A 20402-nucleotide genomic window follows, 5' to 3' on the forward strand; every position below is an offset into this window, starting at 1 on the left:
AAATAATAATAGAATAAGGTATTCTTTTTCAGAAAGATGAAATTCAAAGTTGTTAATGCAGTTTAATGCTTTCCTCCAACTTTATATATGTATAGAGTAATTACTAAAATGGGAATAATTCTCGAGAACAATAAATTTGGCCTTACAATTATAATGATTAAGATTAAAAAAAATTATCATTTAAAAAAAATCAAATACATTAATTTTTATTTAAATAATATCTAATGGTTTAATTGTTACATGAGAGGGAATGAAATCACTCCAACTTTAAATAGTTACTTCCCTTCCTCACTACATATTTTATTTGGACTTAAGGTTAGGATTATTTTATATTAATTTCGTCATATAATTATATGTGTTGGTCTAATAGTATAAGATTTTATTAGATTTTCAGAATGAACGAAAGGTCTAAAATATTTAGTTGTTATAAGCGACACTTGTTGGAAGAGACAATAATGTAACTCGAATCCTTAGTAAAAAAAAGTAATAGGATTTTTTCCCCCACTTAGCTCTCTTTTGTTGATATTCATTGTTCTTCATTAAAATTCTAATAAGTTGATGCACAACAAAAGTATTAAAAAGAAGGAAATGGAGTAAGGAGATAAATTATCTTCTCCTGCCAGTGAAATCATGACATGTGTCATGTTTCATTATTTTCAATAAAAATATTTTAAAAAATAAACAAAATAGCACACATGTCACATTTTTACTGGCTAGAGGAGATAAGTTATCTCATTATATAAGGAGATACATTATTCTCTAAAAAGAAATCAGGGAAATCAAAATTATGTATAGAATATTCCTTAAATATATATTTAATGATGAGAACTTTTTAAATATGTATGGAATATTATTTAAACGTGCTCCTCATTAAAATTCTATAATTAATGAATATGAATTTAACTCATCAATATGGAAGTCTTAATTAAAATAATGAATTTGACTTATAATATGAATTTGACTTATCAATATGGAAGCCTTAATTAAAATAATGAATATGTTCTTGAAATTATAATGAATAATACATGATTTAAGGGAAGGTTAAAGTCTTAATTGACATGATGCATATGTTCTTAATATTATAATTGTGTGATTTTACATAAGATTAAAAATTTAATTAACGTAATGATTTTGTTCCGGGTTTCATAAAGAATGCCCATGTGTTTTTAAGCAATATTAATTAAAGTCTTAATTAATATGATAATTTTGTTCTTAATATTTTAATCAATGCCTATATGATTTGAAGGAAGATTAAAGTATTAATAAACATAGTTAACTTTTCTATTGACATTCTAATCAATGTTTGTGCAATTTTAAGAAAAAAATAAGATCTTAATGAACATGATATTAATAAACATAGTACTTGCATGCATAGATAGTTAAGGAGACTATTAGTTTGCAAACTATCATTTGTTGATATGTTGGTTTGGAGGTAAACCAAACCAAATTTCTCCATTGTATCTTTAAGGGATAGACTCATCTAAACCTATGACAACAACATATAATGGGCACGACTAATACTTTTCCGTATTTATATTCATACTATTTGTGGGTACTCGAGCGTGAAATGGATACGCGCAAGTATCCATCAACTTTTTAAGTTTAAATATATATATTTATAAATTTTGTAGTTATTGATATAGATATATAAAATCACTACAACATTAATAATAAAAGTTATATACATATTAAATATATAATTATATTTTAATAACTAAAATTAATTATAAAATAATAATAAAATAGATAATATATAATTATAAAATAATAAAAATATATAAAATATAAAATATTTAATTAAAAAATATGCGTGTATCAACATGGCTGATATTGTAATATCTATTATCATTCATAAACTATTTTATGGATATAAGTTATGAATATCTTAGCTCGTATTCATGAGACCAATATTTTTATCACCTCTAATTAAACTTAATTAATGAAAGACACAAGTGAAGAAAAATCAAGCTTAAAACATGGTATTCCTACACATCTTAAAAATTGCACATTACCTTATTATTTTTTCTTCTTTCTTACCGGCCAAGCATTAATTTTGTAACACCTAGTATGTATCAATTAATTTTATCACTTTTTATTCATTCATCTATTTCTTTAATAGTAATTTTTTAACATAAAAATTTGAGGAAAAATCTACTTATTCCATAAGTAATTTAAACTATGAATATCTAATGATTTAGATCTAATCATTAATTTAAATCATTGAATTTCCCATAAAATTGGTGACTAGGATGAAGAATAAGTTTAAAAAACTTACTCTTAGAATAAGTGGACTATCCCCTAAAAATTTATACATAATCAATATATTATACACAAGTTATTTATATTATTTATATTTAAAACTCAATAATAATTCATTTTAAATAATATAATAATAAATTAAAATAAGCATAAGATAGTTGGGTCAAAGGTACATTCGAGAAGTTTCGTAGTAGTTAAATATTAGACATAAAAACATGTCCACGTGCTTTTATCTTGCAACGTGTTTCCAACAACTCCACTCTCATCACACATTCTTCACGTTCAACTTCAACATCCAAAATTCTCAACCATGTCTTTTGTTCTTAGAAAAGCATGGGAACTCTTCTTCACTTCAACTACTCCAACCCCATTATCATCATCCATATCAAACTTCAATTATTCCAAAGACTTATCTGAATTATCTTATTCTGCTTTTTCTTCAGATATAGGTCACTTGGAGAAGCTTCCATTTGATATATTGATGCAAATTTTGAAGCTTTTGGGTCCTAAAGAAGTAGCAAAGTTAAGCATAATTTGCAAGTCTTTGAGATATTTGGTCAAAGATAATCGTCTTTGGGTTCATTTCCTTCAGATTCATCAATCTCATCCATCATGGGATTCTCTCTTCTTTGCTGAAACCACCTTGATCTATGGCTTCCCTTTACCGTGAGTATTAATCAAATGCTATGCAATTAATTCAGGTTTTGTGATTTTATGATGATCATGAGTTTTGCAAATGATTGATGTGTTTTGCAACTGATTATTGTTTTTTTGAGCTTTAGTGCATGTTTGGGGAATTATGGGTTATCACAGCTTGATTTGGTTAAGAAAATAGTCATAACTGAGATTTTGCGGCTATAATGAAAGGGCTGCCTGGTGCACGAGGCTATCACTTAGTGAGGTCGGGAGAGAATGGATGTGCGTGCAGCCATACTCGTAAGTGGGGAGGCTGTTTCCGTGATTTAAATGTTTGACCTATTGATCACTAGGCAGTGATCTTGCTGTTGCATTGAGTCTCATTGCCATAATGTAATGTGGTCCACAATTTAAAACCTTGGTTCTGTGAGTGATTAGTATATTACTGTTTGCTTTGGTGGTAATGGTGGCCCTTGCAAGTGATTGGTATTTTGTGTTTTGATTAGTGTCGAAAGTAATTGAAATTTATGATTCGATATGTTATCCAAGTAACTGGTACTTTGTACTTTGATAAGTCTCGGAAGTGATTAGAAAATTTCGATGTTTAAGTGTTTTATGTTTTCCGAAATTGCAGATCCCTCATTGGCCAGAGGCCCCAGCTTTCATTCATGCAGATTTATGGCCAACGAGAACAAGTTCCTGGTGCTATTATCATCGATGGTTAGTCTGCAATTTTATTGTGTGATCTTATGGTTATGTTAATTGAAATGATTATATTTTCTTTCACTTTTGATTCTTCCATAGGCGGTTCTGGGTATTGCAAATTTGGTTGGAGCAAATACGAGTGTCCATCGGGGCGATCAGCAACCTTTTTGGTAATAATTTATTTATGAACTTGCTTTAGCCGAGGCTGTGCTTGGTTAGAGTGAATACATAGTCAATTTTACTTATTCTCAATATAATTTCAACTAAGTAGAACCTTAAACTGCTGCGAATACTTTCTTTCGGATACTAGGTATTGCTTTTTCTGTTTTTCAGTTTTCTTTTACTTATGCTGTGTTAGCCACACCTCCCCTCTTTTGATCTGCAGGAATTTGGTAACATCGAGACGCCAATGTACACTAGACTTCGACATTTTTTTGCAACTATTTATAACAGGTAATATGGTCATTCCGATGCTCGGATGGTACTCAGATTTTACTCATGAGAACCGTTCGGAGTAGCTCCTTACACCAAACATGATTCAGGAGTTTCTTGGGATACAAGAACATAAATGAAAATTAAAAAATAAAAGAGGAATGATTCAACCAGAGAATGAGCCCCCAACCTTAGTAGAGGCTGTTAGGACTTTAGCATATGAGAAGAACCCAATCCAAAATACTAGTCTATTAGGTGGAAGAGCCTCATGGCTTTAAGTACCACGTTGAGTTTGCTATGCTACTCAATGTGAGACTCCTAACATTATAGCCCCTTTAAGGGCTGACGTCCGCAACGACTTTTAGTCTATTGACGTTGACCCGATGTTAGCTCTTTCTCTTTTGGTGGCTTCACTCATCTAGCATTATTCGATAATATACCTTAATCCAGCCTATAGATAGCCATTTCCATAACACAACCTTCAATGAAAGACACAAATTGTTAGGACATAAGCACACAATGAGAGTCCAACCCAAAAGGCTAGTTGGGAGAGCCTCGTGACTTAAGTACCACATTGAGTTTGTTACGTTAACTAATATGAGACTCCTAATAGAGGTCTACACGGTTCCTCACTAATTTCCTACCTCACTCCCCTCCCCCCTCTCATATTTCCAATCCTCTAACCGAATACCCCCACCTAACTCCCTTCTTTCTCTCATTGCCACATTAACATTATGTTATGTTGTAATGCATTCCGTCAGCATGATTGTTCTCAATATTCCCCATCTTGTCATTTTTGCATTAGTGACTCTAACATGTTTACATGCATATCTATGTAACATATCGATTAATAGTACCCGTGCAATTGAGTTGCCGAAAGGACAGTGGTTTTTAATTTTACTTAATTATTATCACTAGAGAAGTGTTCATACTAATTACTTAACTAATTCTTTTATGTGGTTCTTGCTTGCATGTCTAATATATTGGTTTATTTTTCCGAAGGATGCAGGTGAAGCCAAATACACAACCCGTTATTGTTTCTACACCATTATGCCATTATGAGGGTCAGTTACATGTTATGATGTACTCCATTTTTGCTAATAGGAAAAGGAAATGGAAAAGGAGTAAATCGAGAACTACAAACACAATTGTTCAAATAGTTTACATTTCAGCTTTAGTGATATTTATTTTTCTTTCTTGTACATAGTTCTTCAGTAAAGAGCTTATAAACAAAAAAAAACGAAGCAAAATTTCACCTCTTCATTTTGATGGGTTGCTATTTTTAAGTTTATAATATCACAGATTATAATCATAATCTGAAAACACAATATATACCTTAGATATTATTGAATTTAAGGATTTTTGGTAGGGAAAGAAAAAATAGAGATAGAGAGGGAATAGAAACTCAAGAGACTAGAATTGCTTTCGGCGAACTAGTCTATGAAGCATCAGCACCTCTCCCCACAGACGTGTCATCATGTCCAACATTGACACCTCTTTGACACATGTCAGACACCTCAAGTGATTGTTTTAAAAATATTTTTTATCAGCTCTGGCACTTAGCCGACATGTCTCCTACACCTTAAATTAGTTTGAGCACCTATCCGATGATATTTCTCCAGAGGCTAATTATCATAGGAAAATATATAACTATTGACTCTCAATTGTGTCAATTCAGGAAAATGTACGATGTTAATCCATTGCCTCATTTTACTAAATTATACGATCACCCAAATGTACGATGTTAATCCATTGCCTCATTTCAGATACTGAAGCAGCCAAAGCATCAAGACGGCAGCTTAAAGACGCAATTTATTCTGCTTTGTTTGACATGAATGTTCCTGCTGTTTGTGCTGTCAATCAGGTAATATATTCAAATGAACAAAAACCCAATATAACTTCCAGTTACGTCTTTAATAACGACAACGATAAAAATATATTTTCACCTGTTTAACAAGTGACCCTTTATCCCTTTATTTCAACATTTATAACCTCTTTCAAATGCTTAGATGTCAAAATATGTCCTTTTCTTTTGATCTATATTAGTTCTTTTGTTGTCTTGTAGAAAAGTAACTAGGAATTCTAGCTCTATGTTTCACACTTTATTTATTCATTATAGCGAACCGGACTGTTTATCACACGTTCCACAAGATTCTAGGTGCTGTAACCTTTCATATTTTTATGATGGTATATTAGTTGATTCGGCTATGACTGTCATTTTCTATGTACTTGATTTTTGTATTGAAGTTATTAGCAGGTGAGACTTTGAGAGCATCAGAACACTTGATTAAGTGCACTAAAATCATTATTCTCTGCCCGCATGAGAATCATGAGAAGCGACGGGCCTTGTTTTCAAGTTCAACGTTAAAATCATTATTATAAGATCAGTGCTTTGTTCTTTATTGTTATTTCTAGATTTACCTATTTTCTGTCAAATGTAGGCAACTCTAGCTCTGTATGCTGCGAAACGAACTTCTGGAATAGTTGTTAATATAGGCTTTCAAGTGACATCTGTAGTTCCAAGTACGCCCTACACTTTTTTTTTCTCGTGCTCTATCTTTTATCTCGCTCAATAGAATTCTTAGTTTATGCATAACTATAATTTTGTTTATGAAGTACTTTAATTTGTTTTCTAAGTGGAATTCAGTTGCGGTCAATACTTAAACATCACCTCCTTATTGTAATATATAAATTGTTTTAGATTTGTATGTCGGAAGTAAATGACTTTATTGTGTGAATGTGTCATCCGATGTTGTCTTTTTACAGTACTAAATGGTAAAGTGATGCGCAAGTTTGGTGTAGAAGTTATGAGACTGGGATCACTCAAACTTACAGGATTTATTAGGGAGAAGATGGAGCTAAACAACATAAGATTTGAATCCTTGTACACTGTTCGCACGTTGAAAGAGGTATTCATATTCTCCTTACTGATCTGAAATGCTTATAGACCGGAGGAAATGACTACTTGCATAGAAAAAACCTGAACCTAACGAAAATAATAATCTATCCTAGTAATTATTGTATAGAAAATTAAAATTATCAAGAAGCGAGATAATTGCAAGAAAGGAGGATATCGGATAAGATATCCTCAACCAAAAAATTCAGAGAGATGTTGATACAAGGTGAATAATGCATGTAAACCTTTATAGGAAGTAACTTTACCTTTCGTAGATAGGATTTGTTTGAGAAACCAGCGGTGACATTACTATTTGAGTAAAGCCCTCATTTTATCCTCCCTATATGATTAATAAAGACTTAGAGATCTTCGTTCGATCCATGTAGCCGACCCCACCTAGTAGGATAAAGGCTTGGTTGTTGTTGTTATTGTTATTGTTATTTTATTCTCATCTACCTTCTGTCTTCTTTTTTAATGAAGTGTGGTGGGAATGATTGGTATCCATCTTGTATGTTATTTTTTCTCGGAAATTTTCTCACTGAAGTTGCCGGATGTTTTGTTGGTTGCATGGCAACAGAATCTTTGCTATGTTGCTCTTGACTATGAAGCCGAGCTATTAAAAGATACACAAGCATCATTTGAAGCAACAGGAGAAGGGTGGTTTACACTTTCCAAAGAGAGGTTTCAAACAGGAGAGATCTTATTTCAGCCACATCTTGCTGGAGTGTAAGTTTTCGAACTCCTTGCAATATGGTTACGACATTTTCACTTCGTATATTTGTCTAAAAGATGTAAGTAATCTACCATGATTTTGGCCTGATCCATAAATTACCATCGCTATGTAAAAGTGTCTTGAACACAAATCAATGATGAGGTTTTCTGTGATTGATATCTATGAATAAAACTTGGTAAAACACTCAAGCTTGTTATTTTCATTTCAAAGTTGTTTTATTTTCCGAACTTTATATCATTTTCGATAATTGCTAATGTGTAAAATAAAGAAGAGTTAAAACAGTTTTTATTATAAGATTTTTACCAATTTTAATCTCTATAACTTTGACTTGTATTCTTTTTTAAGCATCTAACTTGGTCCAGAGAAAATTTATTCATTAAAAACTATTTCTTTTTTTATCTGAATAAATTCAAATAATGTATTTATACAATCACGTTCCGTTCTGTTTAGTTCTATCATTGTTACTGCTTTTAAGTTGTATATATCAAAATGTTATGTAGTTTTAAGTTGAGCTGAATAAAATTCAAGCTAATTGATCTTTAACTAACTCATGCGACTAAATCGTAATCCAATATTTGATTGAAATTGTTAAACACTTAAAGTTGTACCGAGAAACTAGAGCACAGATTCAAAAGAGTTATTAGTGAATGTTTGAGTGAATAATGCAACACTAAGGTGTTTGATATATTTATATGTGCACTCCTATTTACAAGAAATATTAGAGCTAATTCCCAAGATGAGTTCCAATAATGAAGCTTATGTTGAACTTCTCGGTATAGGCAAGCCACGGGTTTACACCAGACCATAGCTCGTTGTATGAACCGTTGCCATTCCGCAGAATTAGCTGGCGACAATGACTGGTACAAGACCATAGTTCTGTGTGGGGGCACTGCATGTTTACCAGGTTTGACAGGTAAAGATCCTTTTTTTTTTTCAAATTTGCGAGTTGCCATTTTTCATCTTTCTGAAAGATCAGAAAGATGAAATGGAACTGAATACAGAAACCACCCGGGGTGATCAACTACTTCAAATACTTACGTGATCATTCTTTTACAGAGCGGTTAGAGAAGGAACTCCGTGCCTTGCTTCCTCCGTATATGTCGAATGGAATTAGAGTCATACCTCCTCCATATGGTGCTGATACTCCATGGTTTGGAGCAAAGATTATAGGCAATGTGAGCTTACTACTGCCTCTATTATAAATATTCATATTTAGCATGCTGCATATAGGACATTCTATTTTATGATGAATGCCCGAAGAACGGAATTGACTTACAGATTTCATTTGAATTTCATTAATTATCTTTCTGTAACTTTTAGTTAGTTTGCTGCTTTCACCCGTACCCCTCACGACTCCACCAGGTGGGAGACTCGTATACTGGGTCGCCCTTTTTAGTATTGTTTTTCTCCCTCTATAATAAGTTTTTGCGTCAAGGTTTGTTGTTTCTGAATTGTGTACAGGTGAGTACCTTTCCCGGTCGTGGGTGTGTCGCAAAAAAGAAGTTCCCTCAGAAGTCTACTAGATTCAACCTTTTGTGGTGATTACTTTGATCTAAATGTTAATTATCTGCACCAGCAACTGTATGATTCATAATTTCTCATCTGGGGCATGAACAATTGGAGTGAATTATAGCAACTGGACTTGTGTGTATAAATAATATGGTTTCTTTAGAGATAAGAAGCCTATAATAACCATTCAGTTTGTTAAGAATAATAAGGGGAAGACAATTATGTTGTAATAAGTGTGAATAAATTGTTAATACAATTCAAGAACAAATCCACAAACTTAGAGATTTTGATGTATCAGAAAAATACTGGGATTGAAATGTATTCCCTATTGAATTTTGTTTGTACAAGTTAGGAATTATGTCTTTATAGATATGGTGTAGCTTCCAAATTTATGTATTTCACTTTTATGCCGAAGTGAGATTCACCATTTTTCAGTATTACCAAGGGTATTTCCTTACTTTTTGGGTAAGGAACTAATCCCTTTCGAGGTTCGTGGCTGCCCCTCTCAACAAGTATTGCTCTTAGGAATTGAACTCTTAACCTTTTAGTTATCCCGAGATCTAGCGGAGCCTTACACCAGTAGACCAACGCCTTGTTGGTATACACATGTTCCAAACTTCTAAGGTTTTAGAGGATTTAAATTTAGCACTTGTTACTAACCATGAAAAGGAAAGATAGTATATCAGAAGAGGTAAGAGCTCAAGGATAACATAGTTGTTTAGGAACAGCATAATGCAAAGTAAACAAGTTGGACAACAATTACTAGAACTTAAATGTTTGTGTCAAAGGACTTGAAATGAACAATGCTAACTTCATAGTCTACCATCTCTTCTTTGAGTTGGTAGACATCCCTTTGTAGGGTAGAGAGATAAGACTACCTACAATTCATGACCAAGTCCTAAAAAACCTTGTGAAAGCCAATCATACATTAATAGAAACCAGCAAAGTATGCTAAGGGTCCAACCAAAGCACCATTGATGTAAGTTGCTGGTTCAGAGTGACTGTAATCATCGCGAACATCGGGAAATCCATCATTCTGGTTTGGACCTCCAACTATAGCTCCAACTAGTGTGTTCGGATTAGGATTCATTGAATGGAAAAATGGGTTGAAACCTTCTTGACAACCTATGCTTTGTGGATGAACAGTTACTGAAGGCAAGGAAGATCCTCTGTGGTGAATTCTCTTAGGAAAGTTTGGACCATAACCAACCATGTAGGACATTCTTAACGGATTTTCTCCTAGTATATAGTCCACCTGAAATTTTAAAACAAACTTGGTTAACAATGGAATCGACAAAGGAGAAGAGAATATTAAACTCACCAAGGTGGAAATAATGACAGACTTACCTGTCTTTTTGCAACGCTCCGTATCGTATTTGGAGTGACAACGATATTGCCGCAGTTAAATGTGTGCTTTGTAGCTGCCATATACTTAGAGTAAGTTGTAAGCAAGAATGTTATAGATGTCACATACTGTAGGTTGCTATCAGGAAGCTTGAACATTAGTCCCCCTGCACATATCAGTAAAAGTAATGCATAAAATAGTGCCCTTTATAATACTTTTAGAACCCTTCAAAGTATATTGAAGGAAGATGCAAACACTTTTGTCTTATTTATCAGTTCCATGCAGACTTGGACACATGCAACTGTTTTCTTTGAAATTCTAAGGTATGATGATGTTGCATTTACCTTGAGTATATTGTGTACTTGAAGAGGGACTATTGGGCAAGATCTTGCAAATGAAATTCTCAGCTTCTTGATTATATTGTTCAAAGTTCTTATCACCATTCAGCAATGCTCTCTGCATTGAAACCCAATGAATCAAACAAACTTCAGGCTAAGACATTTTCAATATTGGCACAAGAGTAATATATTTACTTACCCTTGAGAGAAGGACATGTGCACCAGCATATTTGTTGTCCCAGCTGAAAATATCTGGTTGATCATCATATCCCAATGACTTCACCAAATTATAGTATTTAACACCATTTGTTGCTCTGAAAAGCCATGCAGCTCCCCACAATAGCTCATCCTGAATGCAAATAAAGCTTATTAAAACCACAACCGCAATACTACAGCCGCATCATATGATGCATTCCTCGACAATGGTTACTAGAATTCGACTTCTTATACCTTAAAACCCGAGTATGAGCAATAAAATGGGCATGCTGCAGATCCAAGTGAGTCACTATAAGAGCCTTGATATTGCAAAGCAAATTGGTAAACATTTTGGGCAGTCCTCAACAACATCTTAGAATATGTTGGGTCAACTTTCCTAAAGACAATAGATGCTGCAGCAAGTGCAGCAGCAGTTTCAGCAGCCACATCTGAACCAGGGTTCTTAGAAGAGACCCAATAAACAGTTCTAGAAGTGTCCATATCCTCTGGCCTCTCCCAACATTTATGGTCAACATTTGGGTCTCCAACACCAACATATAGCTTACCAGGTGAAGATGTTGCACATTTCATGAGATAATCTGTGGCCCAACGAATTGCTGTTCTTGCTTCTTTGATATGAGGACCCATTCTCTTGCCATATTCAAGTGTTCCCCATGATAGCATTGTTGTTGTGAAGGCCATTGGAAAGTTGAATTTCACATTGTCCCCTGCATCATAGTACCCTCCACTTAAATCCACCTGCCAATATAACAAATATTTAGCCCGATTCTTATAGACGGAGGGAGGTCACGTAAAAACATAAGCATAACGATTACGAAAGATTTATGATAAAACATTACGACGTTATTCAATCAATTTAGATGCTATTAATGCTAAAAAATCCTAGTTTTTAATCTTGATTGAATTTTTAGTTTTATAAGGTTTTAGAGTCTAAAATAGTTGGACTTAGAATGTGAGTATAGAACAATTTTTAGGCACCACAAATGTAAGACCAACATTTCTCCAAAGTCAATCAGTATATTTGTGTTAATCAAAGTAGAAGATAATGATATGTTTCTGTTTATAAATTCATGTCAATATCATTAATTAAACTGATATATTTAAATTTGGGTTTTGTTGTAAAGAACACAATATATGCAATAAGAGTTGAAATAAAAGTGAGAGTTGAAATAAAAGTGAGAGTTGATAAATTAGGATAAAAATCTTATTTTAATTTTACAATTTAGTCGAACTTTTTAACTAATCTAATTAGCGGTCATCATAAATGCTTATATGATACTTTTACTCTTACCTTTAAATGTAAATGCAAAATAAATAACTTGTGTAATTAATGTACATTGTCGAGAAAACGAGTACTAGAGATGATTTTTTTCCGAAAAATCGAAATTCAACATACATTGGCTTGGTGACCATCATAGAGGCCAGAATTGGACCTCCATGTAATTTGTTGATCTTGAGGTATCCTTCCTGATCTCTGGCCTTGAAAGAACAACAATGATTTAGCCAATGCTTCTCCATAGTTTGGATTGCATTGAACATTGCTCACTATTAACAACAATGTGAGCAATGCCATGAAAGACAATGTTGAAGCTCCCATTGCTTTGAACTTTGTTTAATTATGACTTTATTGGATGAAGCAAAATGAATTATGTGATGCCCATTTTATAATAACCAAAGTAGACTCAATCATATGGCGTAAATCATGGCTTTTCTAGAGACAAATAGTGATTGTAGTGTTTTATGGACTTCCTTAACAATCCCCTATTGATTGTGTTTTATAAGATAATGTTTAAATGTCTAAGTTGTAGACGTTAATACAACATTTGCTACAAATAAAAGCAAGTCTAAAACATTATCTAATATCTATGCACTGACAATGTAAAATTTATACGTAGTGTAAATGATAAAATATGAATAATGAATGATACAATGATAACATAAATCTCTTATACTGTCAGTCTATATATATATATATTTTTATCTTAAAACAGTGTTCTTAATTACAGTTATATTACCATTTTTATCCTATGGTTGGTTAATCAATCTCTTTTGGTTTGGTGAAACAAAAAAACTACCCTTTTTCGCTCACATGATTTAATAGTAATACAGATTCACAAAACAGAGAGAAAATTGCACTTCAAGTACTTTTCATCATGATTTTCTATGGAAGTGACTAAAAATGATAATAATTCTTATATAAAAGTTAGTCGTTGGTAACATATCACATATACATCTTTTAATTTTGACCATTTAAATAAATTTTAATAATAAATTTTAGTTATTTTCATTTCTCGTAATAACAATAGTTCTCGCTAAAATCTCTTATCACATATACCAAATAACATAAAGATGGGTAAAGAATTGTGTCACATGATATGACCCACATGAGAGTATTGAAACTTGAGCATTAAAGCATAAAAAGTTCAAAACATACATGACCTAATCCTCTCATTATGTTCCTCATGTGAGCATGATCCACCATTCACATTTGTCCTCAAATAGCAAGAAACCAAACCCCTAAATTGTGTTTAGGGAAAACATTTTGTGAAAGTTGACTCAATCCCCTAAACATAAAGTGCAAGAAATACCCATTATTCTTCATTGGTTTATTCACTTTTTGTCAATATTAACATGAAAAGAAGAGGCGTAAATGGCGCCACAACTTTGAGATTATAAACCAAAATGGGCCTTCAATTACGCCAATTAAACACTACCAAGTTATGGACCCAAAATAAAAGGAATTAATTAGTATAATCACATTATTTAATCTCATTTTTTCATTGTCTTTTAGTTTCATATGTGGCGCTTTTCTTTGTATATCCCAGATCCCTATATACTCTATTTTTCTCCTACCCTTTAAGACTAAGACTCTGAATCTCCTTTTTGCAAGATTCAACTTTATTTGAGTTTAAAAACTAGGTACTATATCCACATTACGAGGCAATAAATAATGAATTATTCTTATGAAAATACATTTTCATTTGAGAAATATTTCAATTATATTACGATAAAAAAAAATGTATTTATGGACAGTATAAAAGTTTTATATACTATTCATCGTTTATTTTTTTATCACGGTTGACTATTCAATAAAGTAATAAGTAACATGAATAAATGATAGATTATATAGTGACTATGTATAAATCTGTATACTGAAAATACATAGACATTACCCTCTTATATTATATATATATAAGTAAATTATATTAAACTTACACAAATCACCTCATACATACATTACACTCACCTAGCCTGTAGGAGAGATAACTGTAATTTCTTGAACAACAATGATGACAAATGTAACTAAACAAAACAAAATATGGTATATTATGAAGATAAATGTTTATTCATTAATTTGTTTATTTACATTGTAGTATAAGAGTAATTTAAGAAAATAATGAATAGATATTGAATCTTATATTATTTAGATTTGTATTCATAATATATCTTATTTTGTTTAACTTAGTTATATTTGTTATTATTTTTTGTTTAAAAAATTATACTTATCCCTCCTATGTGAATAATAAATATAAATGTGTAATATATATATATATATGTATGAAATTAATAATGTGAAAATAGAGAATAGAGATAATATGTGTAGAGATCTTTCCAAAAATCTTGTCAAGTAAACAATAGCTTTAAGATACGTGGGAGATTATTTCATTAATTTGATTTGTACAAATCCTTAATATATCATAAGATTGTGAGTCAAAATAATCTCAATCATATTCATAATAAATATTTAAAAAAAACTAATTTGACCTACCTATAATAAATATTAAATATTATTTCAAATTTCCAAGACGGCAAATATAACTTTTGAAGGAGTAAAATAAGTTTTTCTTTTTTTCTTTTGATATAAGTAAGGTATATACTCATACAAATTCATTTCCCTCTTAACAAGGAACAAGAATAGAAGTTATAAACCCTTCATTCCTTATTTTGGTCTTGATCAAGAGTGTAAAATCTATACACTGATATGTAAATATACATATATAGTTAGTATATTATTTATCATTCATTTGTATTACTTCTTATTTAAGAATCAGTGATGATTGAAAATGAATGATGAATAGTATAATGAAAGTGTAAAAAACTGATCAAATAGGCAATGCATTTAGGCTATGTTTAAGAAAGTGGAAGGAAGGAGAATTGAAGGAAATAAAAGTAGTAAAAAATGAGATGATAATTTTATTGTTTGGTATGATTGAAAATAGAAAGAAAGTGAGAGGAAAGAAAAACACATTTATATATAATGTATTAAAAATGACATAAGTGACTCATTATATATATAATTATGTAGATATCTAATTTTTAAATTACATAACTAACTAATTTATTTTTAAAAATATGAATTAATATTTCTTAAGTAACATATAATCTAAGTTCAATAACAATATTTATTTATAAAATTCAAAGAAAATCATTAACATTTTACATACATCTTTTTCAAATTAGTGTATCTAGAAGAAAATATAATTGATTTTCGACAATCACTTTTACTATATTATATTTATTTTCACCAAAATTATTGTTTTTTTAATTCGTGATGAAAAACAAATTTGGAATTTTTGATGATTTTTTTCCTTTCTTTATTTTCCTCTCAACTTCGGAAAGAAAAGTTTTTCGTGAGACCCATACATATTTTTTCCCCTTATTTAATTTTTGGAACCACTTTTCTTTCATCTTGTTTTCTATACAACCAAACATAGTGTCAAGGTTCATAAAAAAATGAAAGTTAAGTAATGTGTGGCAAAGCATCGGTGGTCCCATGGTGGAGTTAAGGAATATGACCCACCGCTAGCGGTGTTTAATTCCTTTATTGTTAGGGTTTGTTGTTCTCCTTTTTCATTCTCCTCGCTTTCTTTCCTTCCTTTTTCATTCTCCCCACTTTCTTTCCTTCCTTTTTCCCTTCCATGGATCATCATCATTCTGAATTCCCCGAATGGGAATTTCTCAACAACTCCGATGTTTCTCTTCTCAATTTCCCTCCACAACTTCCCTCTCCTCTCATCAACCCTAATCACTTCTCACTTCATTCTCCCAATCATTCCGTTCCAAATTCCAATTCCGAAACTGAACCTTCCGATGTTGATCGCAATTCCGAGGATTCCTATGTCTCCGATCAACTCTTCCCTGCCGGAGAACCCTATCTCATGAAAGAATCATCATCGTCATCATCATCGTCGTCGTCGTTGAACCCTGTGAACGCGGTGGCGGTGGTGGATGATATAACAACAAGATCAACGAGTGAATTGTTATTAGATGATGTGACTGGTGTTGGTGGTGGTGGTGGTGGTGGTTTTGATTCGAAGGAAGAGGTGGAAGAGTTAGTGGAGCGCGCTACGAGTGTCGAAGAAGAGGAGAAGGAAGAGAATAGAAGAGTGGTGTGGTGGAAAGTTCCATTTGAGGTGTTCAAGTATTGGGTTGTGAGGGTTAGTCCTGTTCCTATGTGGTCCTTATCTATGGCTGCAACTGCTGCATTTTTAGGACTTGTTATATTGAGAAGGAGATTGTATAAGATGAAACGCAAAACTCAAACCTTGAAGCTCAATGTTGCTCTTGATGATAAGGTTATTCTCTTAATCTCTTTAATTTAATTAAGGTTTTGCAATTGGATTAGGAAGTGCATCAATTAACATAATTAAAAAAGGGTGATTGAGTGCACGAGACTCGTATCTAGTGGCGTGAGTTTGATATATGCATCCTTGCCGAAGATAGTCAGCCTAGTGCATGAGGCTCCCACCTAGTGAGTGAGTTTGGAGTAGGGTAGATGTATACATACTTACTCTTGCAAGTAAAGAAAAACCTTACCATTGAGCCCGAGGCTCAACCTTTCATCTTAGGAAATAGGTAATGAATTTTCATTGGTATCTGAAAATGCTTCAAATTAATAAGACTAAATTCTGAAGGAGTTTTGATATATTCTCCTAATATATCATGCTAATACGAAAATCAAATATTAAATGAAAAAGTAAATACATCAATTATCTTTAGAATATAAGAATCATTCAAAACTTTCTCTATCTTGTAGTCAAGAGGGTGGATTAGGAGGATTTAGATTTATTGTTCTCAAAGGGCCGGTCATTTAGAAAGCAGGGAGCATTATATTCGGTATTTGAGTTTGAATTGGTAATTGAATTGATAGTATAGAGTATTGGAAAATGATTTGCATCTGAATGGGCATTGTTATACTATCCTTAAGCATGCCAACAAATGTTGATGACTCACCTTCAATACAAGAACCCATTTAAAAAGGAAAAACAAAAAGGATGAGTAGATTATGCATAGAAAGTGGAAACTCTAAAGTCTGGAGTTAGTGTGTTTAGAGATAGAATATGTATGATGGTAGACTTTCATGTGGTTACTAACTAACAACTTTATAAGATGGAAACTTGATTATATATTGAGATTTTTATTTGCCGGTTCTTTACTGCCTATGGAGCAGTTTGTGATGGTTTGTTGTAAAGGTTTTGGTAAAAATAAGAGGTTAAACTGTAGTGTCACTGTACATTGTACAGTTTAGTAATTGTAAATGTTTCAAAGTGGTGATGACCACCTTGTTACAGTTTGCCACTTTGCCCTTCAACATGTTACGGGATAGGGGGTTATGTTTATGGCTTCGCTTCAATATGGTGTTTTAGCTAGCATTCTTTAGTTCTTATTCTTCCTTGTTGTCCAAAATTTGAAGTCATTTCCATGGATATATTTTATCTCCTACTACATCATCTCATAATCTATCAAATAGACACTTTATTTGTTGGTGTAGTTATATAAGATTAATGGATACATGACATAGTGATGTAAACATGGTAGATTGAGATTTGCACACACCAGATACTTGTGCACCAATTATTTGATCTTATAAGCTTTTTATCGTATTGGGTCTTCTCAGATCCTTTTATATTAGCCTATTATATCCTATCATATGCCATTATGTACTATGCAGTGCCCAAAATGATGCCTAAATGATATGCTGAATTAGAGGGGAAGCAGTGTAATCCAAAAGATTGTTAGTGAACCCCAAATTCAAGGGCACAGAGATAAGACCAATGCATTCATGTCTGATTAGCAGCCTATATATGAATGATGACTTGTTTATAATCTTCCTGCGTCGACAATCAAAATTTTTACATTTTTTTAGTGTGTGTATCATGAGATCATGTTTAGTTTACAGATGTTCATGCTTGTTTCACTGTATTGCACTGCATCAGTTAAAGAGCTCGTAGAGATCAGAAATTCAGAATGCATGGCTTCTAATAACGGTTCTTCATAACATGGGATTATTATATTTTAATAAAACATCTCAATTATTGGAAGAATAAAAAACTGAAACACCGTATTTAGTTGAAATATTCTATCCATTTATTCCAAGTGATGGTATTTTGAAATGTGTCTTGGTCTATATCATAATTTTTATTTCTTCAACTACTATCATTGTGTAGACCAAGAATCTGAGCTCCAGTTCTCCTAATCTACTAGTTATATAAATTGGTTAATTTGTTTGAGGTTCATTTTCACTACATAACAAAGATGCCTTTCTTTCGTGAGTATCATGCATAGTTTGTGTTTATCTATTGCATTATTTGAGAAATCTCATGCCATTGTCAATCTTCTGGGTGTCACTAAACAATGTTTGCAGAAGGTATCTCAGCTCATGGGTCGTGTTGCACGTCTTAACGAAGCATTTTCAGCAGTGAGACATGTTCCTGTAGTGCGACCATCTGTGCCAGCTACAAGTGTGATTCTGAGGCCGGTGATGAGTATGAGATGAAGGATTTCACAACTTACTTGATTGTAAGTTGTGTGAAATGCAAATATGCAATAATGCTTGTAAAATTATAAAAATCCTGCTATCTGAAAACATGTATCTGATATGTGTGTGGGTGTTGAATTTATGAAGCTTTTCAGTGGCTTCTTGTATATGATATCATACTCGCTGTTAATTTTTATGTCTTGTATATGAGATCATACTTGACTGTGTAACTTATTTAGGTTATTATTGTTTCCTAGTGGAAGAGGCTGGTTCAGAAAAAGACGAAACAATTAGGAAAGATTTAGATATCAATATTTTTTCAATGAACATGATTTATCATATACCACTATAGCATCATTCGGTCTATGTAGCTGACTTCACCTAGCACGATTAAAACTTGGTTGTTGTTGTTTGATTGTTAACTAAAAAATTGACAAAGGATATAGATGACATTTTGGGATAAGGTTAGGACAACTAATGTTGTATTTGCCTTTTTCCTAACAGGAAATAAGTGAAGATCACTGATATTTTTATAATCATAAGTAAAAAATTATCTAAACTGTTGAATCATAAACAAGTAAACGCCTTAGTTTTTCCCAATTTCATTGTTAACATTCTTAGTGTTGTGATGTATTATTTTCCAACATTTCTTGGTACATTAAATTGATCCAAGTTGAAACTAGTATTGGTGTAGGGTGGGTAAACCAGCCAACAACTTGGTTAGGCTTTGATTAAATCAAGCCAAAAGTGAGTTTCATAGCTGCCTCATCTTGTGAGTTTGTTGGTTGAGAAAAGAGAATGTTCAAACTGTCTTCCCTGAACTCATGCATTAAATCAAGGGTAGTACAATTCAAATTCATTCTGCAACATCTTATACTCCTGATACCTACTCTAACATTTCTTATTATGATGGTAAAAAGGACTCTGACCCGTTTTTCTTGTGCCTGCGTAACTTTTAAGTAGTTGGTGTGGGCATGCTCAGGTTGGCTTAATGGATAAAATCATAAAAATGCATATCCTGCTTGTTTTAAAATGGGCTAACGGACATGTAGGTAGCATGTTGTAGGCTATGACTAGATTGCGATAATCAATAGTTTCACTATAAAGGTAAAAAATGGAAATCATATCATAGCATGTGTCGGTAGACTTTTTTCTTGGGTCAATTGCACTAAATAAACTACCAGTGTTTCAGATTTTATATATGATAGAATTGTGACATTTATTCTTAATGGTAAGTTTTGCTTCACAACTATAAGACCCTTAATTTGATGAGATTTAATTTTGGGTGGTAAAATGTAGGAAGAGAATAAACTTTATGTAGCAAATATTAGAATATTGCGATGGAAGAATGAATACACTAGATATGATGATAGTAGAAATGAGTGCATTGTGGGTAAAGGTGGAGTAGCTCTTTTTATAGAAAAGATAGAAGGATCCTGAAGGGTTTTGACATGTCCGGAGGAAACCATTAGAAATCTCAACAAGGAGATTAAATAAAATAGAGGTTAGTCTAATTTCTAGAGGAAGAAGTAGGACAAAAAACCATAAGTAAATTGATTAAAAAAAAAATTTGG

At 32.4% G+C, this 20402-nt stretch overlaps 3 protein-coding genes across 7 annotated transcripts; 2 read left to right on the forward strand and 1 right to left on the reverse strand.

Moving 5' to 3' along the window:
* On the forward strand, positions 2498-9511 carry LOC109331208 (actin-related protein 8-like). The gene is made up of 12 exons (XM_019565572.1): positions 2498-2925; positions 3530-3615; positions 3700-3770; positions 3986-4053; positions 5035-5096; positions 5799-5896; positions 6474-6555; positions 6799-6941; positions 7506-7654; positions 8441-8574; positions 8718-8836; positions 9123-9511. The coding sequence occupies exons 1-12, from the start codon at positions 2570-2572 to the stop codon at positions 9201-9203; spliced, it is 1449 nt and encodes a 482-aa protein (XP_019421117.1). The 5' UTR covers positions 2498-2569; the 3' UTR covers positions 9204-9511.
* LOC109331198 (endoglucanase 9-like) lies at positions 9906-12796 on the reverse strand. The gene is made up of 6 exons (XM_019565561.1): positions 12466-12796; positions 11304-11807; positions 11053-11202; positions 10860-10971; positions 10518-10681; positions 9906-10425 (listed from the first exon to the last, which is right to left on the reverse strand). Exons 1-6 carry the CDS (start codon positions 12664-12666, stop codon positions 10099-10101), a joined length of 1458 nt encoding a protein of 485 aa, XP_019421106.1. The 5' UTR covers positions 12667-12796; the 3' UTR covers positions 9906-10098.
* Positions 15853-19024, forward strand: LOC109331214. 5 transcript variants are annotated; one of them, XM_019565616.1, is made up of 4 exons: positions 15855-16250; positions 16284-16333; positions 16376-16645; positions 18715-19024. In XM_019565616.1, the coding sequence occupies exons 1-4, from the start codon at positions 15989-15991 to the stop codon at positions 18844-18846; spliced, it is 714 nt and encodes a 237-aa protein (XP_019421161.1). In that variant the 5' UTR covers positions 15855-15988; the 3' UTR covers positions 18847-19024. The 5 variants fall into 5 exon arrangements, with proteins under 5 accessions (XP_019421145.1, XP_019421154.1, XP_019421161.1 ...); XM_019565600.1 differs by having other exon boundaries at positions 15853-16342; positions 16382-16645; XM_019565609.1 differs by having other exon boundaries at positions 15853-16333.

The sequence above is a fragment of the Lupinus angustifolius genome, chromosome LG02 (assembly GCF_001865875.1).
Source record: "Lupinus angustifolius cultivar Tanjil chromosome LG02, LupAngTanjil_v1.0, whole genome shotgun sequence".
Lineage (NCBI taxonomy): Eukaryota > Viridiplantae > Streptophyta > Magnoliopsida > Fabales > Fabaceae > Lupinus > Lupinus angustifolius.

Bases quoted from the DNA above. Each gene is read 5' to 3' on its own strand.
- LOC109331208 (XM_019565572.1), top strand. From the start codon at position 2,570: ATGTCTTTTGTTCTTAGAAAAGCATGGGAACTCTTCTTCACTTCAACT. The intron at 2,926-3,529 runs GTGAGTATTAAT...CCGAAATTGCAG, and splicing joins ATCTATGGCTTCCCTTTACC to ATCCCTCATTGGCCAGAGGC. The intron at 3,616-3,699 runs GTTAGTCTGCAA...ATTCTTCCATAG, and splicing joins TGGTGCTATTATCATCGATG to GCGGTTCTGGGTATTGCAAA.
- LOC109331214 (XM_019565586.1), top strand. From the start codon at position 15,989: ATGGATCATCATCATTCTGAATTCCCCGAATGGGAATTTCTCAACAAC. The intron at 16,646-18,714 runs GTTATTCTCTTA...CAATGTTTGCAG, and splicing joins ATGTTGCTCTTGATGATAAG to AAGGTATCTCAGCTCATGGG.
- LOC109331198 (XM_019565561.1), bottom strand. From the start codon at position 12,666: ATGGGAGCTTCAACATTGTCTTTCATGGCATTGCTCACATTGTTGTTA. The intron at 11,808-12,465 runs GTATGTTGAATT...TTATATTGGCAG, and splicing joins ATGATGGTCACCAAGCCAAT to GTGGATTTAAGTGGAGGGTA. The intron at 11,203-11,303 runs GTATAAGAAGTC...ATTTGCATTCAG, and splicing joins GCTCATACTCGGGTTTTAAG to GATGAGCTATTGTGGGGAGC.